The following is a 24,953-nucleotide window of genomic DNA, read 5'->3' as shown; positions in this document are numbered from 1 at the left end:
ACGCATTGGTAGCTCCTCATAGACTGAACAGGAAGTAGGTCACTCAGGCTGGAACCACTAGCAACTGCAACCTCCAACGGCATATCCTTAGTAGCCTCCTTTCCACCAGTAGTCTCTTCTTCCTAAGGACCTCATACTCTTCAAATGGTGCCACAATCTGGGTAGCAAGTGCCAGAAAGACAAGCCTACAAGGAACATTCTAGATGCAACCACAGCTCTAACTCCAGGGTGTTAAGTCATCTGAGAGCCCATCCCTAGGCAGGGTGGCCTTGTAAGAACCCAAGCTGTGAGGAGAGGCTGCCTCAGTCTGTAGGATACTTTATACTTGTGTGATATGGGACAATTCTGTATTCTGTCAATTATGTTTTAAATAAATGCTGATTGGCCAGTAGCCAGGTAGGAAGTATAGGCGGGACAACCAGACAGGAAGTAGAGGTGGGGAAAGGAGAATAGGAGTATTCTGGAAAGAAGGAAGCTCTTTTCACAGTCCTGCTCAGACATGGAAGAAGGAAGATGTGACCTGCCCTGCTGAAAAAAGTACCGAGCCATGTGGCTAACATAGATAAAAATAATGGGTTAATATAAGCTACAAGAGTTAATAAGAAGCCTGAGCTAATGGGCCAATCAGTTTTATAACTTATGTAGACCTTCTGTGTGATCCTTTGGGACTTAGCGACTGTGGGAACTGGGCAGGACAGAAGCCCCAATAAGCAAGCCCTCATGTTACACTTGTGGACTTTGGGAAGGTTGCTCTCCCTCGGCTTGGACATTTTCTAGCTGTGATGGCTCCCTGGCGGTTGACTTTATCTCGCTCTATGTTGCCCCTTACTATTAAAAAGGTGGTAATGGCAGTGCCTGCTTAGGGTGATTGTTACAATGAGTAAATGAAGAAAAGGCTGATTCCTGCATAGAACACTCTAGCAACACTGCTTTTCATTACCATCCTCTCAGGGGAGCTAGGGCTTTCCTTCTTCAAGGCTGGAACATGTGACTCAGGCCTTGGCCATCCAGCCCTTTGACATTGCTGGTCTGAAGCTATTTGTTCAGTGATGGGCATGTGAACTAATCAAAGCCAATGATTGCTTGCTAGGGAAAAAAAAACGAACAAAAACAATAAACAGCTCATTTAAGGAGGGATGCTCATAGCCCGGACAGCTGCTGTTAAATACCATGGATTCCCATGCTTCAAAATGGACTCAGCGAAGATGATGGGGAGAGAAATGTTGCATCTGGGAATTTGATTATTGTATCAAACCATACTTCTGATGCTGTTAATCCAGTATGGTACCTCCCCACTCTCTTTCGTGTATGCACGAGTGTGTTACAGCTGTGCAAGCACGCTTGTGTTCCTGTGTGTGGAGGTCAGAGGTCAGAGATGTCAGGTATCTCCCTTCATCACTCTCCACATTACTTTTTGAGACAGTGTCTCTCACTGAACCCAAGCCTTGCTGCCCACCTAGATTGGGTATCCAGAGAGCCCCAGGGGATCCTCCTGTCTCTACTCTCCAGCTCTGGGATTATGCTTCCATGTCTAGTTTTTCGTGTGGGTGCTGGGGATTCAAACTCAAGCCCTCATATTTGTGAGGTAAGTACTTTGCCAGATGATCCATTCCCCTAAACCTCTCTCTTTTCTCTTGATACAATTAGAATTTGGTTACTTGCAGCAATGAATTCTAGGTAATATAAGAGTATGATTATATTATTATGACCTCCAACAAAAAGCTCCCCAGTTCTCTGGAACTGGGTCCAGTCCTGTTATTAACATTACATTTCCATCCTCAGACAGAGTCGTCACACAGTTGCGAATGATGAACCTTCATCTGAATGATGGGACCATTACGAGTGCAAACAGCACTGCCCTTTTCCAAACTACACTTGAGAGCATGGGCTAAGAGACGAGCCGCGAGCTTCAACAGTCTATGACCTTCAAGTAGTAGCCCCCAGGATGGAATGGAAATTAGCTAGAAACCACCATTTCAAATTTCCAAAGGTCACCATTTATGAAAGGGTTCCTTGACGTCCACTCAGACCAGCCAAGAAGTTAGACAGTGAAGGAAAGGAGCCTGAAATGGCGGTTACGCACAACTTGCTTCTGCAAGACCCAGGAAACCCTATCTGTGCCCAGTTAGACTGCAGTGACCCGAGGTGGCATTCAGACTTTTAACATCAGTTAACTTGTCACACAGAATCTTTTCTAATGGCTTCTCATCCGGTTCTCTCTGTAACAATTAAGAGAGGTTAGGATACACCGACTTGACTGACTTCTGGTCAGCAAGGCTGTATTTGTACAAGTAATTAGACAAGTCACCTCTGCCTCCCTTACCATTCTAAGCAAGTCTCTATGCTCCTCTGGACATTTACATGGGTCCTTGGGATCCAAATTCTGGTCCTCGTGCTGGCCTAGCAAGCACTTTAATCACTGACTCATCACCCTAGCTCCCACTAACGTCTCTTAACTGGTCTCCAAATGTTTCTTTTCCTTCCCCATTCTGTTCACACTCCAGGCAGAACTTCAAAATAAAAATTTCATAATGTAAGATTTTTAAATACCTTTCTTTCTTTCTTTCTTTCTTTCTTTCTTTCTTTCTTTCTTTCTTTCTTTCTTTTTTCTTTCTTGTGTGTGTCTGTGTGTGCACACACGTGTGTGTACATGTAGATATCGGAGCCCATAAAGGCCAGAAGAGGAGGCTGGAGTTACAGGAGATTATGAGCTATCAGGACTGAACTCTGGTCCTCTGCAAGAGCAACCGTTGCTCTTAACAGTTCAGCCTTATTTCCTATTCTCAGAACACTTCCCATCCCTCATCCCTTGTAACGTCTATGCAGCCTCCAGCTCTTGTGAGAGTTGTAATTTTTCATTTGGATGATCCCTTTTCAGTCCAGGGAAGCAACAGTTACAGGGGGATGCCACAGAGTCACTCCATCTGAGTGTAGATTCTGTCCTGGGGAAGAGCTGTGCGTGAGAGAGGTGACCTCTCTGAGCCTGGGTTTTCTCTTCTGTCACATAGAGATAATGAGAGTTGTCAAAAGGCTCAGATATGAGGGCACAGATTCTTTTGCATGGTTGCTGGCAGATAAACCGCAAACAGTGTTACATATGTTTATTAGTTTTTAGCTGTTGGAATGGCTGATCGTCACTGTTAACTTAACTAAATTTGGAATCACCCAGGAAACACACCCCAAAAGCATCTGCCAGGGTGTTTCCAGGGAGGTTAAGCAGAGTGATTCTCATCCACGCCCACACCTCTGCCCTGTGTCACTGCTTAATTTCCTAAGGTATATTTCAAGACCATACCAGCGTCGAATGTTCTGGAGTTTTCTTTTACTAGGGTTTTTGCAGTAATTACTTGGTTCATCTCCCTGCACAGGACTAAGCTGATTCTCCAAGGGTCTCAACTTATTTTAAAAGCATCAGTTCAAAGCTAGGCTCAGTGACACACATATCGGTCATCCCAGCACTCAGGAGGCTGAGGCAGGAGCATGGTGAGTTCAAGCCTAGATTGGGCAACACCGTGAGAAAATCAGAACAGCAATACCAATAAGAGGACGATGGCTGGATGTGAGGTCATCCAAACAACGAACAAGAAGAAACAGACATTTGCTGCCTCGGACCTCAGCCATCCATTCTACTGGATGAGAATGACTCAAAAAGCTTGAAAAACAAGACCATAGGTCCAGATAAATAGATAGAAAGATAAATAGATACATGGTAGATAGATAGAAAGGTGGAGAGATGATAGATAGATAGATAGATAGATAGATAGATAGATAGATAGGTAGATAGGTAGGTAGGTAGATAGATAGATAGATAGGTAGGTAGGTAGGTAGATAGATAGATAGATAGATAGATAGATAGATAGATAGATAGATAGGTAGATAGATAGGTAGGTAGGTAGGTAGGTAGGTAGATGGATGGATGGATGGATGGATGGATGGATGGATGGATGGATAGATAGATAGATAGATAGATAGATAGATAGATAGATAGATAGATAGATAGATAGATAGACAGACAGATGGAGGAAGACAGAAAGACAGGTAGGTAGATAACACTGGCGCTTCTGTGTATTACAGGGGTGTCAGCTACTTGCTATGCTGTTGTGATAGAACACCTGACAACCGGAGACAGGCCTATTTTGGTTCATTGTTGGAGGGCACTGTCCACCATGACAGTGTGAGGCAGGTGGTGCATCCACAGTGAAGAATCGGTGTGGCAGATGCTGGTGTTCAGCACGGTAGGAAGACTGGTCCAAAGGAATGTTTGTTCAGCGGCTACCCAACAGGCCCATCCACTCTGTAAATGCCCACTCCTAACACAGTCTCTTTAATTAGAGGTTACCAGATGGTCAGTTTGTAAGTTTAACCCCCATCCACCAAATGCCCCAGGACATACAGCTCCTTCTCCCTGTGCCTGGGTTCATCTTGCAGGGGAGATATGTCTTCATAGATCTCCGCTCTCTGTAGAGCCACAGTTTGGTTTTGTCGGCATTTCCCAACAAAGCCACAAGATGCTATGAATCCTCCAGGTCCCATCAAACGGTACCTCGGCAGGGTTGCGTTTTAATCAAAGCCACCTCTTCCAGGACTTATTGAAACCTCACATTGCCTCCTACATCGCAGAGACGGCAGAACAGCGACTTAGCTTAGCTGCAACTAAAGAGGACTCAGAGACAGAGGCCAGCGCTGCCAAGGGAGCGTTTCATCTCCCGCTAGAGAGAGGCAGAACTAGAAAAAAAATAGCTGACAACCGTGTTTTTCATTTGCGTCTTCATTCCTTTCCCCAACGCTTTCAAGTTTGTCAACAGAATGCAAACAGAGCAGAGGGAGAGGCTCACAGATCGAGACTTAAAATTCCACCGCTCAGCCACACAGTGTCATGCTTTGGTTTGTGTAGATGGCATCAATCCGATAACTCTTGGATGACACATCAACTCCAAAGGAATGGAAACGCTTATCTTAAAACTCACGCAAAAGTGATGTTGGACCCAATTGTGTGCTAACACCATGGGTTTATTTGATAATAAACCAGAACCGCAAGGGGGATGAGGAGAGCAGTGTTTCTTTTCACTTCTCCTGCAAATCTTTTACTTTTCAAAGTATTTATTTAGTGTGTATGTCTCTGAGTGTGTACACACCCATGCCACAGACGCTTGCAGAGGTCAGAGGATGCATTGTGGGACTTGGTTCTCTCCTTCCACCATGTGGGTTCTGGGGATTGAACTCGGGTTATCAGGCTGGGCAGCAGGCATCTCTCCCTGAGCCATCTCCCTGGAACAGTTCTCCATGGCATATTTTCCCTTTGCTTCTGCATTTGATCTGATGCCAGATGTTTGGGTAAGAGCTCATGAAGAAGCCCGACGGTAATGGTGGCACACTCCTTTAATCCCAGCACTCGGGAGACAGAGGCAGGTGGATCTCTGTGAGTTTGAGGCTAGCCTGGTCTACAGAGCGAGTTCCACGGCAGGTTCCAAAACTATAGAGAAACCCTGGCTCAAGACAAACAAGCAAACAAAAAAGCAAACAAAAAACCCCCCCAACTTTACACAACTATATGATTAGAAAAGATGGCACTGTTTGAATGACCTTTGGAAAGAATTGTGGGACTAGGTATCCTTTATCTTACACCACAGCTCAATAAATAGTAGATTCTTAAAGGTTTCTCAGTAGCGTAGACCATAAAACCATATTAACTTTTTGTGTCTTAGCACGTGAGCATCCATGATCCTCACCCTATCCTGCTGCACAGTTTGCTTAGGATGATGTTTCTCTTCCTGTTCTTGAGACAGGGTCTCACTGCATAGCCTTGCCTGGCCTGTTATGCCAACCATGCTGTACTGGGACTCACAGCAATTCACCTGCCTTTGCTCCTGAGTGCTGATATTAAAGGTGTGCACCACCATGCCTTGCTTTTTGAGCATAATAGTGCTAACAGCGTATGTTTGGTCATTTGGAAAATATTGATTCATTGACTTATGCAGGTCTTTTAAATTGGGCGCATTTCATCACACAATATTAAAGGGAAAAAAAGAACATCAAATTGACTTACAGAGCCAGATACGAGTTTTCCAAAATCGTAGTTTTTGCTTGAAACCTTGAATTTTATCCTTGGCAACAAATACTGTTGATTGCTTTTTTTTGAAGTGACACGCTCAGTTAGTTCTTTTTTTTTTTTTTTTTTTTGGAGAAAATGTCTGCCAAAGACCCAAGCCTAAATAACCATAATTTTGCTGTCAGTCAGTCATTTTTCCCCCAGAAAATATGACATCTCGTGGAGGGAAAAGCAGTGAGTTCAGTTGGCAACTCGGTGGCAGAGGGCTTTCTCTGGAGACCTCCAGTGGACGTACGCTCACAGTGGAAGTGTTCTGTATGCACTTCTGATATTTTTAGGATATCAAAATAACCCTGCAACATGAGATTTAATAAAATATATATTTTATTTAAAACAAAATGCTTTATTTAGGGTATTTTAAAGCACACCTACTATTTTCTAGCACTGTATGTGGGGTGGAGATGTGTATGGTGGCTCAGAGCCACTCTCCTGACTGGTGCTTGGACCTCAGCAGGGCCGGTACTGTAGCCCGCGCACCATCATGCAGCCGTTACCACCGTGGGAAAAATGTCTCTGCTCCTATGGCTCTGAAATAGTTTTTAAGTTGCTGAAACAGTCTTGGGAGGCTGGTCTGACCCTCCAGCCTGAAGATCTATGCTCTGAGAGCACTGGCTATGGCTTTGAGATGAGATATACAGCTTTTCCGATTCAGTTGACCTGAGTTTGGCTCTCATGTACTGGCTCAGGTGTGAGCCAGGGGCCGCTCTGAGTTCCAGATGCTCATCTGTTAAGTGGCAATAGTAAATACCCTGTAGGGCTCTTACAGGACTAAGAAGAGGTTTGTATGTAAGCACTTGGTGTGCAGCAGCGGCTGCTGCTTATTACGGGCTACCAGTTCTCCAGTGTAGCTCATCTGTGGATGTTCTAGAATATGGAGTCCATATAACCTGGGCCACCCGTATGAGAAGAGTCAGAGCTAAGATTTGTCACCAAAGGCTCTAAGTCTGACTTGTTGGTACAACCTCCGTCAGTTAGATTGTTGGTACTGCCTCCATCAGTTAGATAATTGATTTGACCTCCTGAATCTTGTGAAGATTCTTAAGTGACAAATAGAACAATGGTTATTCATAGTCTGGATGATTCTCTACTGTTAGCAGAACAGGGCTGATTAGTAGGTTCTGTCTAGTCTATGCCATGAAACTGGAAATAATCAACACCCATTTACTCCAGGCTCAGGCACTTTTCTAAGCTCCATGCAAATATTAACTATTTATGCAATGCTATAAGCAGCTGTAAGGGCAATTCTTATTTTATCGATGGGTCAGCTGGGATTTAGAGAAGTTAAGTAATATGCTCAGAGTCATTCAGTCATATTGGTTGAACTTGGATTTGACTTCAAGTCATCTGGTAACAGAAGTCTGTATTAGTTACTTTTGTATCCCTGTGACAAACAAACAAACAAACAAAACAACAAAAAGAACCAACAAAAACAGCTTAAAAAACAAAGATATACTTGGGCTCACTGTTTTGGAGGGTTCAGCTCAGGTTATTGGAGAAGGTATAGTAGGCAGTACAGTTCATATCACAGTAGGCCAGAAAGTTGTCTGGGGTAGTATGTCTTTAAGGACTGTCCCCTTGGTGACCTATTTCCTCCAGTTAGGCCCCACCTCCCACAGGTTCCCTGAACAGCACCACCATCCGGGAACCAAGGGTTTCAGACACAAGCCTGTGGGGGACAATGCAGATCCAAGCCATAATGAGACTGAGTTATCTTTTTGTTTCCTTTGGTTTTGTTTGCTCCTTTTTCAATTTTTTTGAGAGAAGATCTTGCTGTCTCCTTGGCTGGCCCAGAACTCAGTATATAGCCCAGGCTGGCCTTCAACTTGCTGCTGTCATCCTGCCTCTGCTTTTGGGATTATAAACATATACCACCATACCCTATAAGGTTAAATTTTTAAATTCTGGGTGATACTGAGGAAGCAGGTAAAAGGTGGTGTAGTAGTTTTCTCCAGGGATGCACTTTGAAATTGGCCGATTTTAAAAAGAAAGCGTTGACTCAATCAGAAACTTTAAAAAATATAAACATGTACCAGAAAGTCCAAGCACAGGTGTGACATATGCACGATGTGATTTTGAACAATGGGCTGAGGGAGAGGAATTGCCTTTTAAAGGTTTTTCTCTGAGTAACTTGAAAACTGTGCCTTTGAAACCACAAAGAGAAGAACCTAGCCCTAGAAAGCAATTTGACTTTGTGCTGGGCACGAATCATGGTAACTTGCATTGGTTTTCCCACTCCGACTCTATTGCTGGAAGATGGAAGTGCTAGTGTCTTACAGGTCCACTCGCTAACAGAGCACATACTGAGTTGTTTTCTTTGCAGAGTTGAAGCTGGAGCCTGGGCCCTGCATGTGGAAAGGAAGCATTCTGCCTCTGAGCTATTCTGTTGATTTTTTTTCTGACTCTCTTTCTTAGTGATATTTTAAACTTTTTCTTTGACAATTTTATACATGTTTACAACATATCTTGACCATTCTTCCCCCTTCTACCTGATTAGAGTCTCTTAACTGGTCGGAACGCTGGGACTAAGTGATTAAGGTCTGAGTGCTCAGACCTTGTTGGCAGCACCCCACACAAGCTCCAGAAGCATCACAGGAGAGGGAGCAGAATGAGTGTGAGAGCCGGAGGACAGGGCAGGGAGCTGTGAAATGTCGTCTCCTGGACATGGCGTGACCATTGCACGCCTGAATGCACAGCAGCCATGGGAACCTGCACAAGACCCACACAAGGTCAAGGTAGAATGGAATCTTGATGATAAAAAAGTAAAAACACAGTTGACAGATCTGGTGGGTGGAGATGGGGAACTTGGATATTTTCATTCTATAGAGTAGGAAGCTGAGACATTCTGCCCAGTGTGGATGGGGAAAAAAATGAAGATTCATATTATTTTTTAAAAATTAGAGAGCTAATCAATACAGAGCCTGGGGTGAGTTGGATACATCCTTACCTATCATGGCAGGAAGTCAATAGATTATAAATCAAGAAATAGAGGATTAAGATAGGATTTAGAGATATGAAATAAACACTGGGTGTATCAATACAGAAATGGCTTTATAAAAAAGCCCTCTGTGGAGAAGTGGCTGTGAGGGGGGAGTTTCCCAGGGATTGTCAAACTGTAATGACAAAGGCTTGTCATTTATATGGGATTTTAGAAATCTATGAATGATTATGTCTCTTAACACATTGAAAGGTATCTGAGTTACTTTTCTATTGCTGTGATAAGACTCCATGACCAAGGCAACTTAGGGAAGAAAGAATTTTCTGGGGCTTTTAGCTTCAGGGGTTAGAGTCCATGACCGTCACGGCTGGGTGCACAGCAGCAGGCAGTATGGTGCTAGAGCCGTAGCTGAGAACTGACATCTTGATCCGCAAGGATGAGGCAGAAGGAGTGAACTGGGAGTGGTGTGGGCTTTCAAAACCTCAAAGCCCACTCCCAGTGACACCCATCCTCCAACAAGACCACACCTCCTAATCCTTCCCAAACAGTCCAACAATCAGAGACCAGGCACTCAAATATATAAGTCTATGGGGGGTCAGAGGGGATGGCATTCTCATTCAAACCGCCATGTAAGATCCATCTCAGAAGACTTTTGCGTAAATTAGTAACAAGGCGAACTCGAGGAGAAAACTGTTCTGTCAAGTGTTAACAGATGACTCAGGAAACCCGAGAAATGCTATCTATTAGTCACTTAGCAAAATATGAGCAGCAGTCACTCGAGCGAAGGGAGGATGAGGCTGTAGTGTAGGGACAGGGGAGACTTTGCCCTCTACTGGGGGAGTTCTGTTTTGTGTTAAGCTTGTATCCTTCACAGTGTTTTAAGAAGATAGAAAGGCAGTTAGGTGGTAGAGGGCTCACAGAAGACTTGATTCTGGGCACAGAAGAACAAGAGCAAAAGAGAGGCAGTTGGGAAAATTCTATGCCAAAGAATAGGAGAAAGGTCAACAACTATCTAGGAATTTTTAAAAGTTCAAACATGAAAAAGAGAAGCTGGGTAGGGGACATGCAACTGTAATCCCAGTATTTGGTAAACAGAGGCAGGAAGATCTCAAGTTTGGGGCCAGCCTGGGCTATAGAGTGAGGTCATGGCCAGTTAGAGATAGAATGTGACTCTGCCTCAAGCAATGACTGAAGCTCACACATGTGTGCACATGAGTGTGCATGCGCAGGCACACACACACACACACACAGAGGGATGGGAGGTGGGCTTAGTCCCTTGGCATGCCTTCCTGGGTTTCCAGGAGGGTGCTGCTTTCCTGTCCTCATTGCTGTCTGCTTAGCCATAAGAACCTAGGGGCTCCAAATTCATGTATGCACCCTCCAAGTACCGGACAGGCCAGTCCTCTGTGTACTCTATATTCTTGCTGTGTGCTTGGCACATGTGTTTTGAGCATCTAGTGAGGCCAGGCACTTTGAAGACTCACAGTCTTAAGAACATTTCCATGACAACCCAACATTGACTAATCCAGGAACTCCTCCTCCTCTGAGCAGCAGGAGCTCCGCTCACTGCTCTCCTCTCTAGCAGCATCTTTCCCACACAGCTGTGAGCAAAGGCAGGAACCTGGCCTTCTTTATTCTCTGCGCCATCCTCCGGACATAGCATGGTGTCTCACGCACGCACTGTGATAGCTTGATAAGCCGAGCAAGGAGCCCAGGCTGAAGGAAGGTGCCTCGACTGGAAACCACTTAGCTAGCATCTCTTGTTGGATCTCTGGGCTGAGTGGGGACTTGCATGGAAGGAGAAGCCAGTTGGAGCTGGATGAGCACAGGGGGCTCAGTGGTAGAGAGCTTGCCCAGCGTGTGTTAAACCCTGACTTCAGTACTCAGTTCCGAGGAGAAAAGAGGAGAGAACCAGTGGGGTAGGAAGAGGTTGCTCAGCAGGAAGGATGATTCTAAGAGCTTTGAGAGATTCAGTGAGCACTCTAAGTTTCTCACTGATGTCACTTTTTGTATGATTTTTTTTCCAAATAGGAAATGGAGTGCTGAAAATAAGGGACCATGGGCTTATTCAGAGGACATGAAGAAGGAAGGAAACTCTGAGATGTTATTCTGTTTTGCCCGTTACAAAGAAGGGTGGGGGAGGGAAGAGATGGGCAACAGTATTGAAGACTAGACTTAGGGTTCTTGTCTAATGGAAGCAAGAGAGATCTCCGGGGCAATGTGGAGCAAATCATACAACTGAGAAGACTCAGAGCATATGCGAGGACCTGGGTTCAATCGCCAGTATCTTGAGTAGGAGGAGAGAGAGGGAGGAGGATGAGCAGGAGGAAGAAGTGGAATGAAGGGGGAAGAAGGAGGAGAAAGAGAAAAGGAAAAGAGAGGAGGAAGAGAGAAGAGGAAAAGAAAGCAAAAAGAAGTGAAAGAGGAAGGGGAGAAGGGGGAGGAGGAGCAAAAAGAAATGGGGAAAGAGGAGAGAATGGGAGGAAGAGGGAGGACGGTGATGGCGCTAGCACATTCTGCTCTTTCCTGAGATCTGAATCCACGGCCTGTGTGAGCTGTACCCTGAGTTAATCTGCTTCTCTTGGCCACCCAGGATTTCCTGAGCACCAGGCACAGTCCCACCCAAGCCTTTGCAGCTTCCGTCCCTTCCACCTGGTTCACACAGCCACCTGGCTTGTTTCTTCACCTCGTTTCCATTTTGAATTCAATGTCACCTTCTCAATGAAGCCTACCTTGACCACAGAATATAAAAGTTGCCACACACAATCATACACACCTTCCCTTAGCATACCTTTCTTGTGTTAGGGTTGGGGCCTTTCTTCTTAAGCCAGGAAAATGTCCTTACAGCTGAGCCCCAGGGATTCCAACTGGAAAATCATTTTGGTGTTCATGGCAAGAGCATCAGACCCAATTTCTGTAGTTCAGACTTGATTATTGCAGTCCTGGCCACAACCCACCACCCAGGAGTGAGGCTGTCACTCACCAGAGTGACAAAGCAGAAAGGGGGCATTGTAGGCCTGCAGATCAGACCTACAAGTTCAGTACTATTGCCTCTTTATTTAGCTTTTTTTCTTTTTCTCTAAATATTTAGAGCGTTTTGATCACAAACCAGATTCCTCTTTGGTAAAAAGCAATGCTCTGGAAAGAAAAAAAAAGTCAGAACTACTTTGTAACACAAACATTAAAGCATTTCCCACTGATAAACAGCTAATTTCCCCATACTTTTCAAGGAGTTGAGAGGATCCATAGTAAATGCATCTATATTGACTGCTCTGATCCAGAACTAGCTTCTGCGGGCAATGGGGCAGTTTCTTATGAATGAGATGGTGGGAGGTCCCACCATAGTTACCTATGGTTTCCAGAATAATTTTAATTTAGTGGGTAGATACCATATTATTTCCAGGACCGAAATGCACAGTTCCAAACAGCACCTGCTACAGGATGCAGAGTGGCAGTGACTCCAGCCCCTGTATGTGCAGGCAACAAATATAAAGAGAGATTCAAAGGCACAGGGGACAGAAACAGTGGTTGCTGGGTTTCTATGCAACGTATCCACACAGCATGACTTTTCTTTCTTCCTTCCCCAAGTTTGCACACAAGGTATTGAGGGGATTTGAAGGCAAGACTGCTAGATCATGGTGTAACATCCCAGGACAAGATAGGAGATAGCAGCCGATGCTACGGTAATGGCAGAGTCAGGAAGACTGTGTCTCTCAGACTGTGAGCTACTGGATTGTGAGACCTCACAGCCAGGGTTCTAGATGCATTATTCAGAAAGCGGTCCTTACGGCTGGGGTCCTAGATATATTTACTATTTAGAAGGCGGTCCGTAAGAATTTATGAATCAAACATCTAGGGCTGGGGAGCTGGCTGGCTGGACAAATGCTTGCTGTACAAGCATGAGGACCTGCGAACTGACCCCAGCAGCTGCGCGAAATCAGGACACAATAGTGTGTCCCTGTAGACTCCAGAGCTGGTGGAGGGCAGGGGAGGGGACAGGAGGATCCTGGGGCTTGCTGGTCAGACAGTCTAACAAAACATGTTCAGTCACTGTTGGGGGATTAGCATAGACGCACTAAAAGCTTAAAGTAATCAAGTTACCCTTGTGCCTGCCATGAAGTTAATGCCTATAAAGTGAGCATCTAGTGCATTCCAGGCTCTGGGAATGTGGTGGCTGGAGTTCTTGGCTAATGTTTCCTCGACCATCCAGATTAAAAGCTAAAATGATGGTGTCAGGCCTTGCCTACCCTCAGTCTCAGCCCAGACGCCCATTTTGGTTCACCCTTGCCCAAGGTCAACAATCAAGCTTGGTGGTATATAATAACAGTCTGCTGTCTGCTGTTCCTCAAAGATGGCTGAAGCCCTCCAAGTACTGCAGGAGAAACTAGCCAAAGGCCGAATCATTGATCCCTGCCTGACCTACAGCATTTAAAGCTCCAAGGAGTCAAGTCAGTGATAGGCCCACAATTTAATCCTCAGGAAAGAGGACAGCCCTGAACCTAATAGTATCTCCAACTTAATTAGTCTCCAGCTCCAGTGTGGAAGCCATGGGAGGTGGCTCACAGTTTGTGCCCTCAATCCGGTTAGCCTTCTTGTGCATCTTCCAAACCCTTGGGGCTGCCTTTTCGAGGAGAAACAGCACTGGTCTGGGGAGGAGGTGTTTCTTCATAGCCCGGTGCTATGGTGTTGAAACCCTGCTGGTTTTTACCATTTCTTTTCCTTGGTGTTACCTTCTGGATCTACAATTAAAAGCAGCAACCCTTAACTTTATGCTTGCTCTGTGTGGCATGTGTGTATATGTTCAAGCGTGTGCTTGCTCACACATGTGTGTGTGGGTGTGGTGGCCAGAAGTCAGTATCAAGGTATCCTTCTTTATCTCTGTCTTATTAGCGTTCATTTTTTGAAATAGGGTTTCTCATGGAACCTGGGTTGCACCAACTCAGCGAGACCATATAGCTAGTGAGCTCCAGGACCCACTTGTTCTCCTCCTCAGCACTGGCATTACAGGTTTGCACCACCACTTCTGGCTTTTTCCCCCCATAGGTGCTATTGGTCCAAACTCAGGTCCTATGCCTGAGTGCCAAGCGCTTTGCTGCCTGAACCACATCCCCAGCCCCCAGCGGAATGTTTTTTTTCATGATATTTGCAGCTATTAGACAATTGTGTGCTAGTGACTGGCACCAGGCTTCCCTGACAGAGCAGGTGGGATGAAACCCATTCTGCCAGGCCTGAGCTTTTAACTAGGGACAGCGGTGCTGAGGTTAGGGAGGGCTGTGCCCTGTGTCCTAGTCCTACTGTGACTCTGAGCAAACCACCTTATCTCTCTGAGCCTCTGTCTCCTTGCTGGTGACACAGAATGGCCAGCAGTAGTCTGGCTTTTAGGATAATCAGCTGATCCTGTTTATACCGCATATCCAAGTGCCTAGCGCATAATTAATGAGAGACAGCTGATGCAAGGACTTGCATCCCAGATCCGAGTGAAAGTCTCGAAAATGCAGATAACAGCAATATCTGTTTTCTGAAGAGGTCATGAGGAGTGAGTGGTGCTTATTAGGCGCTCACTTAGAACACTGCTTAAATGGTATATGTCTGTTGTTAAGTAAACAAACAGATGTTCGGGGGTCGGCCAGGAAGCCGAGCACACAGCCTGACACAATGTTAGTAACTTTGCACAGGGAAGGTTCTTGCTAAGTGTCAGCTGTCATTTGTACTGCTTTCTTATGACTTCCCTCAGTGATTGTCATAGCCCATTCTTCTCCTTTCTTGGAAGCGTGTTAGCATCCCACAGGCTCGCTAACAGCATCTCACCTGCTTAACAATATCAGGAAGAAGGGGCATATTCCCTGGAGGTAGGTTACCTTGTGTGACCGAAGATATAGGACAAGTGCATCTGTCTTGCAGAGTTTTCTAGGGGTGGAGAGCTTCTAGACATGGCAAATCAACGCATGGTTTAGGGGGGTAAATGGTAGTCAAACCCTGTATTTTCCTTCATCTCTCTCTTTCTAATATATATTTATATATAAAGATTATACATATATAATCTTTCTATCTATATTATTATCGTATCTATATGTATATGTAAAGAGAGAGCTCTTTCAAGGGCTCCCCCTTTTGAGGAGATAGTCTATGTTTCCCTATGATATCAATTCCATTTCCCTTGATGAACCATGTCCAGAGCACTAAGAGAGAGAAGAGACCCGCACTTCTCTTACTTAGCTCACTGTTGTTACTGCTAATCCAGCTAATGACCAAATCATGGAGCCTAACACGTTGGATTTCTTATGAAGGCACAGGCATTGGTTGCTGGAGGGTCCTAAGGTTCCTTCCCAATAACATGTTTCCTTGTTGTGAAATATCTGACTTTGGACTGGGCTTTCCCATCTCATGTTGGCTCCCATCGCTGGCTGAACCCCATGCGGCTGAGTCTGCAGTTGCCAACCCTGTACCCTGTAACTATGTTTAAAGCCTCTCCCCTACTAGACTGACTTGGCTCTGCACAAAGGTGCTTGACTGGCAAGTGGAGTGGGGGCTGGCATTCAGTTCCTGTTGGACCCCAAGGTCAAGAGAACCCAGGTAGTGTGATTTTTTTACAAGTATGATACAAGTGGGCCAAGGGCTTTTCAGTCAATGAACATCTTTCTTCGGTAAGATACCCAAGCTTTATTCAACTTACAGAACCTCGTCATCCCAAACCTGGTTCCTCATTGTCATGTACTCTTCCATCATGACTGTTTCCCCTCTGGCTCCTTGCTGAGGTTGACATGTGTGCAAATGTGTAGCCATGCAGCCTAAACAGTCATTCAAGCCAGAAGAGAAATACTGGCCTCTCTCTTCCCTTATACATTCTTGTGTATTATGACTAATTCTTGGAACCTAAGGTAACTCACTGAAAGACCACCTCTTTGGGAGGAAAGAGGACTGGGATAGGACGGCTCTTTTACTATCTGAAAGCAAGTTAACACTCTGACATGAATGGATCAAGAAGTAATGGACAACACATTGTTAACAGAACCACAGAAAAAGTGGTTGAAAAAAAAACGTTTGCTACCTTTGACAAGCAGGTGCCATGCTTAAATGTTCCTAGACACATATTTTGAGTATTTGCTCCCTAGTAGGGTGCACCATTTGGGGAGTCCTTAAATCTTTAGACCTCTGTCTGGCAGAAGTAAGTCACTAGGGTTAGGCCTTTGAAGGTGATCTCTGGTTCCTGGTTCCCGCCACTCTCTAGTGTGTCTGCTTGATATGGATAACTGTTCTCTGCCACATGTTCCCACTGCCCAAATGCGTCGGACCAAGCGATGACAGATGGCTCTGAAACTGTGATCCAAAACATGCCTTTCCTCCCTTAAGTTGCTTCTGTCAGTGGCACTATTTTGGAGATAGCATTTGCAAAGTAATACAGCTGGGTGAAACCGTCTCCAAGATCTTGCACTCACTGGAAAATGGGAGCCAGGTGTGATCCCAAGCCCATGGGTCCCCAGACCTCCGCTGTTACATAGAACTCTCTGGGCTGTTACTAAAGCCAAGCTTGTTTCTTCCGTAGAACAGCGTGTCTTTTAGGGCCTCCAAGACAGAGGGAAAGAAAACAACCTTGTGGTTTTTTTTTAAGGCTCCTCTTTAACCACATGAATACTGTTTTCATTTACAAGGGCTTCCACACTGCAAAGTATAATTTTCAAACTATTAAGAACACATTTCTCCTAACTCACGGAGTCAACCGATGTCAAGTTTTATTCAACTCCGCAGCAAGGGAGCCAGCAGAATCATAAAACTGGTTCAAGAGAGGCAGAAACAGCATTCTGAAATAAGACTGTAAAGTTAGATGCAAACACTGATGGCATGCTGGGAATGGCAAGCCACTGTGTTGGGGCTTACCTTTTCTTCTAACCAGAAATCATTTGCACTGTTACTGAATAAAATTTTTTGTTCATTTTACCAATTTTTGAACTGAATAAACATATAGTTACTGGATCTGAGTCTACCTTTTTAAAAAAACAAAAATTAACCAAAAGTACAGCCCCCTGGGTGATCAAACAGTCTCTTAAGTGAACTTGTACCCTGCTCAGGGAAAGCATGAGAACCTGTCATCATTTTGCCTGGTTCCTTGTATTTTTTTCTCAACACACAATACAATAGCCCACATTGGTCAATCTTATGTGTGTGAGTTGTTTTCACCATACTCCACAACATACTATTTCAAGTGATAAAACCAACAGAGGGATTTCCCAGACCTTTGTTGCCAGTGATGAAACCACAGAAGAAGAAGACAGAATGCTGTGTTTGAGGCAGAAAGAAGATGCCTGAGGGCTTTGTAACAATGAGGATACAGCTGGGAAGAAATGTTGATCAGTCAGTTGAGCACAAAACCAGCCCACAAATGGTGTCCATGGCTGAAACAGAGTCATGACCCCACATGCAATAGTGGGGATGTAGGGGTCAGGTGCATCCTACTTCATACCTGGATACCATTTACTGTGGAAGTAACTGGGCATCTAAGCTTTAGTTGCTTTACCAGCCAAATCAGTCACATTTTTTACTATGGTGGCCAAAATACCTGGCAGTCTTTACTCTTTACTTAATGGATCTTAGGGAGGTCTCAGGAATGGGTAGCATGGCTGGTGAGGGACTTTGAACAAGTGTGGTTTGTCAACACTAAGGAACATGTCTTGGTATTTAACATATTATGACTATCTGGACACAGCTTAGCTGTGTGTCATTCACGCTCCTATTTTGACCTCTTCCACCTACCCAATCCTAACTTAACCCACAGATCCAGCTGAGGCCACTTGCTTGTATCCTTCCTCATGACTCTGGCCCACTTTCGTCTTGCTTTTGACTCTAGGATTTTTTTGGGGGGGGGGTGAGGAGGAAGAATGCATGGAATGAACCAGAAAGGTCAGGAAGAGCTCTAGCCTGTTCTGTGTCATGGCTTAGATTAGATGACAGGGTAAGATGGGAGATCTAGGAATGAAGGAGCAGAAGCGGCCGTTCCTACGTTCTAGGGACACATAGGAGCGTTCCTTAAAGATAAGACCCCTGTGCTTACAGAGTTTCCTTCTGCCGGGTGGTATAAGATATGAAAAGTGTGCGTTGATGTCTCTGAAGGCGCCTAGCACAGGGTTTGGCACACAGGACATATTCAATAATCACCCACCTCACCCCACCCCCCGCAACTTGCCTTCTTCCTCAACTGCATCTTTGCAGCTTCCCTGAAGGATTCTGAACACATAAATAAAGCTGGAACCCCATCTGGCTGACAAAGCCAACCATCTGCAGATTTGGAAATATGGGGGAACTTCTAATGACTGGCTAATTTTTTTTCAGATTTTCAGCCAGATGTTTGGTGTCATTCAGACCCATCTGCAGCAGAAGCAGCAGTTTACTGAACTTCCTTCCCATGATTTTTAAGTTCCCTGAGCTATAATTCCAAATAAGCTTTTTCTTCTTAATATCCAAAACCCTTTTAACGAGTTCTAAAGAATGACTCATGAACTGAGTATAAAAAAAATCAGAAATTTGCTTTAAAGGGCCATTTAGGGAATTTTTAGGGCTCAAAACTGGCAACCTATGGACAAAGTTAAGCTACAATGTAACTACAGTTTGGATGAGTCCATGTTTTTAGAAAGGTGAACTATTTGCTTGTATTTTAAAATTCAAATGGATTTGTGCATGATTTTTCTTTGATTTTTTTCTTCTTTCTATGTATACATGTATGCTGTGTATGCATGGATATATATATATCAGGTTGTGCATGCATGTACCTGTGCGTGTGCACATGTGTGTGCACAAGTATGTCTGTGCACATGTGGAGGCCAGAGTCTGAAGTTGGATGTCTTTTTGATCAATCGCTCCCTACCCTATATGCTGAGTGAGGCTCTCTCAGCTAAACCTGCATTTTCTAATTCAGCTAGTCAAGTTATCCAGATTGCTCAGGAAACCTCCTGTGTTTGCCTTGACCACTCAGCGCTTGCATGGTGTGTGTGTGTGTGTGTGTGTGTGTGTGTGTGTGTGTGTGTGTGTGTGGTGGCGGGCCTAATCTCAACTCCAGCCCTTAAACATTTGTTTAATGAGCACTTTGCCTATTGAGCCATTTCCTTGCCCCTTATATGTTGACACACAAGTGATACACATGTTGCCAATGTTAAATCACTGTTATTTTCAGATGATCTCTCCAGCTTGGTACAGTCCCCCACTACCCTCTATTGCCCCCACATTGAGACCAAATTCTGGCTATCATATGTCTCCCTAAATGTACTGTCGTTGTCTGCCATACAGCTGAGGTGAAAGAGTGGGAGACTCTTCACGCTTTCCCTGACCTGGCTCGGCCACAGGGACAATTAGATTTAGGACTTCTTAACCTCATCTAAAGTTCTTACCTTAGAACTGACTAAAGTTCAAGGGAGGAAAGCCACATGATCAATTTACATGACTATTAGGGACAGAAATGTGATTAGCACCCAGGATTCTTCACTGCTAGGGTAGTGGTCTCTCCACTATCTAATTGCATTGGTTTGCTTGGATCTAGGGCTTCAGTGGTTTGGGTGTGTGTGTGTGTGTGTGTGTGTGTGTGTGTGTGTGTGTGTGTATTTTTAATGAGAGAGAGGCCTACTGTACACATTCTCATCAAATTCGCATGCTGCCTTTGAAGACGTGCAGCAGGTGGGCCTTGGTGAATGCCTTGCCTGCCTTCCAGATAATGACTCAGGCAATCGCTAGGGTTTCTTTCTCGCTGTGAGTGTCTCTGCAGAGGTTGATTGCTTTCTCATTCAAAGTGCATCTTTTGTGGCTTCGAGTTTGTTCTGATCTGGTGACTTCTGTGTCCCTTCCATCGATGCACAGACAAGCTGAATGTGTTCAGATTTGATGTTCAGATGGATAGTCTCACAAGTCAGTATTTCTATCGGCAGCAAATAAGCCGCTAGAGTCTGAACTAAGGCTCTCTAGCAATGCCCTGGGAAGCTGCAAGTCTAGACTAAGTACCACCAGCCCAACTGAGATATATGACCTTAGGCAAATTATGGAGCTTCCCCCATTCTCAGTTTCCTCATCTATAAGGTGAGGGTAATGACAATACTTGCACCCCTAAGCTCTCCTGAAGATGAAAGACCTAATTCTTTCAAAATTTTGGAAACAGTATTAGTATATAAAAAGCTGAGCACAGAGGACACTCTGCTGGTCCACAGGAGCGACAAAAGGAAGTAACCATCTCTCTTGAGTGTCATGGTCCTCATGAGAACATGCACGGTCATCCCAGACCCACTGCAAAACCTTCGTTCTGTGATGGCCCTGACATCATAGTTGCTTGGAGGGCCTTTAGGAAGTTTAGATACCAAGGATCCACCATAGATCAAAAGAGGCTTGGAATACAGTTGTGGAACTTGATATTCTATTTAAAAACAAACACAAAGCCTATTAATGGGAGTCCAATGGCTAGCCAAGTTTGGGGACAATTGATATTTTCTTTTAGCTTTGAATACTTTGGCTGTTCTGGGACTCACCACCTCTGGAAGCTCCCTACTCCACACGAGGTAGTTACTTATATTTAGGCAAAATATGTCTTGCTTTAGTTCCCTCGTCAACTCCCTTGAGACCACATAGATTTCAACTCTATCTTCCAAATGACAGCCCTTCATGTATTTGCAGACAGCTGTCATGCTCCTCCCGAGTAGTCCCTTATATGGGGGCAAAATAGCTGCATTGTCTCCTGGCTCTTGAAGTATGATAAAAGGATTCTTCTAAATTATGTGTAACAAAAAAAATTGAGCTATTACACTCTCTACACAGGTCCTTTGATGTTTCACAAATCAGTAGATGAGGATGTTGGCGCTTCTGAGATAGACAGGAACTAGTGACTAGAGATGGCTATTTATCTCCAGCCTTACCAAGAATGGAAATCTTAGGATGATGCATGCTGGCCACTGCATGTATCTTATCAAGCAAAAAACAGAGGCCCCTGCAAATTCCTTTAACACTTGATATATTCAACTCATTAAGAAGAATCTTGGCTTCAAATTTTAGCCAGTCCCATCTAGATGTAAAACCTTTTCAGATCCATAATGGTTTTTGTATCTTATCAAACGTGATGCCTCAAAAATGTACAATGTAGCTGAGAAAAACTATAGGAAGACTTCAGAAGTTTTCTTGAAAGAATCGACTTACCCAAGAACACATCCTCAATCCATTTAATTCCTTCCAAATTTCCTTCCTCACTTATCCCACTAAACCTACGGAATACTTGGGGCTTTGGTCCCAAGCGTTCTCTGTAGGCACAGAGTAGCATGTTGAAGAGAAAACACCCTTTAGGAGGCTTTGAAAAAAGGTTCAGAAAGCCCTGATTCATTTTCTGACAGACTGTTAAATAAATAGGACACAGTGAGGGATATCAATATTTGAGTTTAATTTTACATTTCTAAAATATTTAAAAGAAGTAAAATAACTGTAAATGACTAAGTCTGATATACTTCTGTATAGTTTTGACTGGAGCAGAGCCTTGGGTTTCTTTTTTATTCCACTTTTGTAGGCATCATCTCATCTTCCAAACCACAGCATTGCAAAACTGATTTAATTCATTATTGCCAATACACCAAAGGGAATGATGGAATTTCCCCAAGGTGAATGACCTCTTGCCGCCCAACTGCAAATGCTCAGAAATAACTACAAATGTTAGATTCTTCATGATGTTTCGGAAAGAATCGTTTCAGAATTTCTGGCAGTACACTGACAGAAACTGCAAGCCGGAGTCATGCTCGTGTAAAACTATCAATTCCAAACCAATCATTTCTTGGGTTAACTGAGCATTTCAAAGGACAAATGTCTTTGCTAAGTGTATAGTGGCTATCTGCAGAATTGCTTGGCTTTTCTAACTTCATGTGGATTCTCCCTTCACAAAGGTTGCCCTTTCCCTCCTGAATTTCCCACCAGTTGCAGATCTGCGTTGGAAACAGAATGAACTGTAGTGGCGCTATAGTCAGGGGAGTTCAGCGCGTCAGGACACGGGAAGGAGGCCAGAGAATGATGCAATATTACACTAGCAAGTGATGTCATAGCATGATTTCCTAAGTCATTTACATAAATGCGAGTTCCTGAGAAACCCTAAGAAGAGCCACAGGGAATGCAGGGGGAGAGGATCAACAGCAAATGGAGGAGGGGGAGGAAGCCCCTATTTTCTTGACTCTCACCGAGATAAACTTCACTGATTCCCCAGGAGCCACAGAAATAACAAAAAGCAACCAACCAACCAAATAAAACAACTCCTCAGTGCCCCTTTAATCTAGTGTCTCCCTTAGATAACAGGTCCAGGGACCTTTGATTTTCTTCTTTCTTTTTTTCTTTTTTCCACTCCTTGTGGTACCCAGGCACTGTCTATTATTGAAGCTGACAGTCACTCTTTATGCAGTGAAGCAAGTTTAGTAGCGACATAGGCTACCTAAGAGCTCCCCATTCTAAAATTGGCCTGCCCTCCGCATTCCTATTTAGAAAAAAAAATCCTCTAATTTTTAAAATTAGAAACAATGAGCTGTAATTCTTAGAGTTAGTATCCTCTAAATGTCAAGGAAATACATTTGCTGGTTATGAGCGTGATTTATGAATGAAGTCAGGTGGATAGCAAATACCAAGACTTCAGTTTTATTTTGATCTCAAATAATGAAACACTTATTCATAATGAAATTTTCTTTAGATGTGGGGGTGTGAGAGTTGGGGTTTACATATTGTTCACTGGTACCAATTGGCAAAGGAAGTTCATGACAATGTCTAGTTAGACCAAACTCAGGAGATGCTAAGATTCTACTGGAAAAAGAAAAGAATGCAGATCAGAGTGCCCCATATCAGATCAGCCCCCTTCACCTCCTTCATCACCTTCCTATCTCCCCTCCCTCGCTCCTTAATTATCCCAGTTCACTTAAATGCAATTAAACAAATCCAAAGTCTCCTTCTCTAGACAGAGATACAAACAGTGCACAACATGCCTAGAGATTTGGGATTAGAAGATTTCCCAGCTGCAGACGCTGCTTAAAGTGTTACAAAATCGCATCGCATTTAGCTTAGACTGAAAACAATCAACAAGACCCAACCCTTCCAAGCACACACCACCAGCCTCAGTGGAAACAGTCCGGACACTCACACATTTTCAAAAACAATTTCAACTGTTTTTCTTCCCCTCCACTGCCTCTCTTTCCTCTCAAACACACATCAGGACATTAGAAGTCGATCATTCAGAGCCAGTGAGAGGAATTTGTGAGTACCTTCTAAGCAGCAGGTCCTCCACAACCCGGAGTGGGTCATTACTTCTTCATTCTTCCTGCTGGTTTCATTGTCACTTGTAGATTTAGTCCTGCACACACCTCTGGAATATAGCCAGTAGTCCGTGCCCACTGCAATGGTCATTAAACTAAAAGCTGCGAAGGCTCCTACGGTGGTGATCAACATCTGGATACCTCTGTCACACATCCTCATAATTCTTCATGGTACTCTGAACGGCTGGGGGTTGGAGGGGGAGATTCAGTGCCAGAGGGGAGAATCACTCTGCAGCTGGGTAACCTAGGATGGCCTCTTCCAAAAATCTGGATCTCCTTTTGTCAGCATCCACGGGGACTTTGGGAAAGCTGGGATTTCCTGTCTTGAGCTCTCTCCAGTTCCCTGAGTCCTCTATGGCCCTCGGGAGGGTGCGGGCTCCAGGGGGTTGGTCCACATCACTGCTGCGGTCAGAGGATTCCTGGGTTGCTTTCATTCCTCAGGAGCTTGGTGGGGACGAGGATTTGTGCTGGGCATGGCTTCAGAGCTTGGAGCTGCCAGATCGGTTTGAGATGCGCCTGGTTCCTCACAGCCCCGGGAGACTCGAGGCAAAAGAAACCCAGAGAGGTCTTGTGTGTGAGCGTGAGTGTGTCTGTGTATGTGTGTGTGTATGTGTGTTAGTGTGTATGTGTATGTATGTGTGTGCGCGCGTGCGTGCGTGTGTGCGAGCGCGTGTGCCGGGGGTGAGGGCGGATGGCAAAAAATAGCTCTGCTGGGAGGCGAGTCGCTGAGAAGAGTGTTCACTGCTTCCCCAGCCTCCCAGGAAAGCTCTCCGCCTGCTCTCCACACCCCCGCGCAAACTGGAGAAAAGGGAGAGTCCTGGGGCGGGGGCCGGCCGCTTGCTTGGGAAGGCTGAGGTCCGTGGTGCTGAACGGACAGCTCCTCTCCTGTTGCCCAGCCTCCCTCTTCCCGACGCAGGGTCGTTGGAGGTCCGCGGTGCTGAAGGGACAGCTCCGTTCTGCGGTTGTACCCCAGCTCTTCTACCTTCTAGGCTAGAGACCTGCGGTGCCAAGGGTCGCTCCCCAACACTCCCCTCGTGTTTTTCCCGGAACCAGCCAGCCAACTCCGCGTAGTCGAGCTCACAGCCCGAGTAAAGTTTCGGGAGCCCAAGGCAGTCAGCACCAGGTCTCCAGGGTACTGCAGCACGGTGGATCCCGCTCCTCAGAGGGAAGGGTTAAGGACAAGGGCCAGGGAAAAAAACCCACAGCGCACTCTGGCGCGCGCGTTCTCTCAGCGCCCACCCAACGCAGCATTCTCTAGTCAGCCCTCCTCCTCATCCCTGAGCCCAATGAACCAAGCAACTTTGCTCTTTGCTGCGGGAGTCTACTGGGGAAACAGAAGCTGGGAAATATCTAATCTACTTAAAGGGATGGGAGGCTCTGACTGACGGTTCACTTGGGTGGGCAAAATGTCTTTCTCTGTGTGTATCTGTTTCAATTTTGTTCCTCAGAAAACAAACCAATATGTCTACCCTCTTCTCTCTGGAGCTCGGGTTTACACAGGAGACAGCATGATCACATATGACCCAGAACCATTCATATACACATGAACTTATACCTCTAAAGGGTGAAAGAGACTACAAGCACCCGGGCTGTTGTTTATATACCAGGGACCTTG

General features: G+C 44.9%; 1 protein-coding gene across 1 annotated transcript in view; it reads right to left on the bottom strand.

The window, feature by feature from the left end:
• Positions 1–24,661, bottom strand: part of Cacng3 (calcium voltage-gated channel auxiliary subunit gamma 3) — a 98,587-nt gene extending 73,926 nt beyond the window's left edge. Inside the window, exon 1 of the mRNA XM_075972110.1 lies at positions 23,288–24,661. Within this exon, the coding sequence (XP_075828225.1) occupies positions 23,288–23,498 (211 nt within the window). The 5' untranslated portion in view covers positions 23,499–24,661. The remainder of the gene's footprint in view (positions 1–23,287) is intronic.
• Between the last annotated feature and the right edge of the window lie 292 nt (positions 24,662–24,953).

Source organism: Microtus pennsylvanicus, chromosome 5, assembly GCF_037038515.1.
Source record: "Microtus pennsylvanicus isolate mMicPen1 chromosome 5, mMicPen1.hap1, whole genome shotgun sequence".
Taxonomy (NCBI): domain Eukaryota; kingdom Metazoa; phylum Chordata; class Mammalia; order Rodentia; family Cricetidae; genus Microtus; species Microtus pennsylvanicus.
This window is presented reverse-complemented; position numbering and strand designations above follow the sequence as displayed.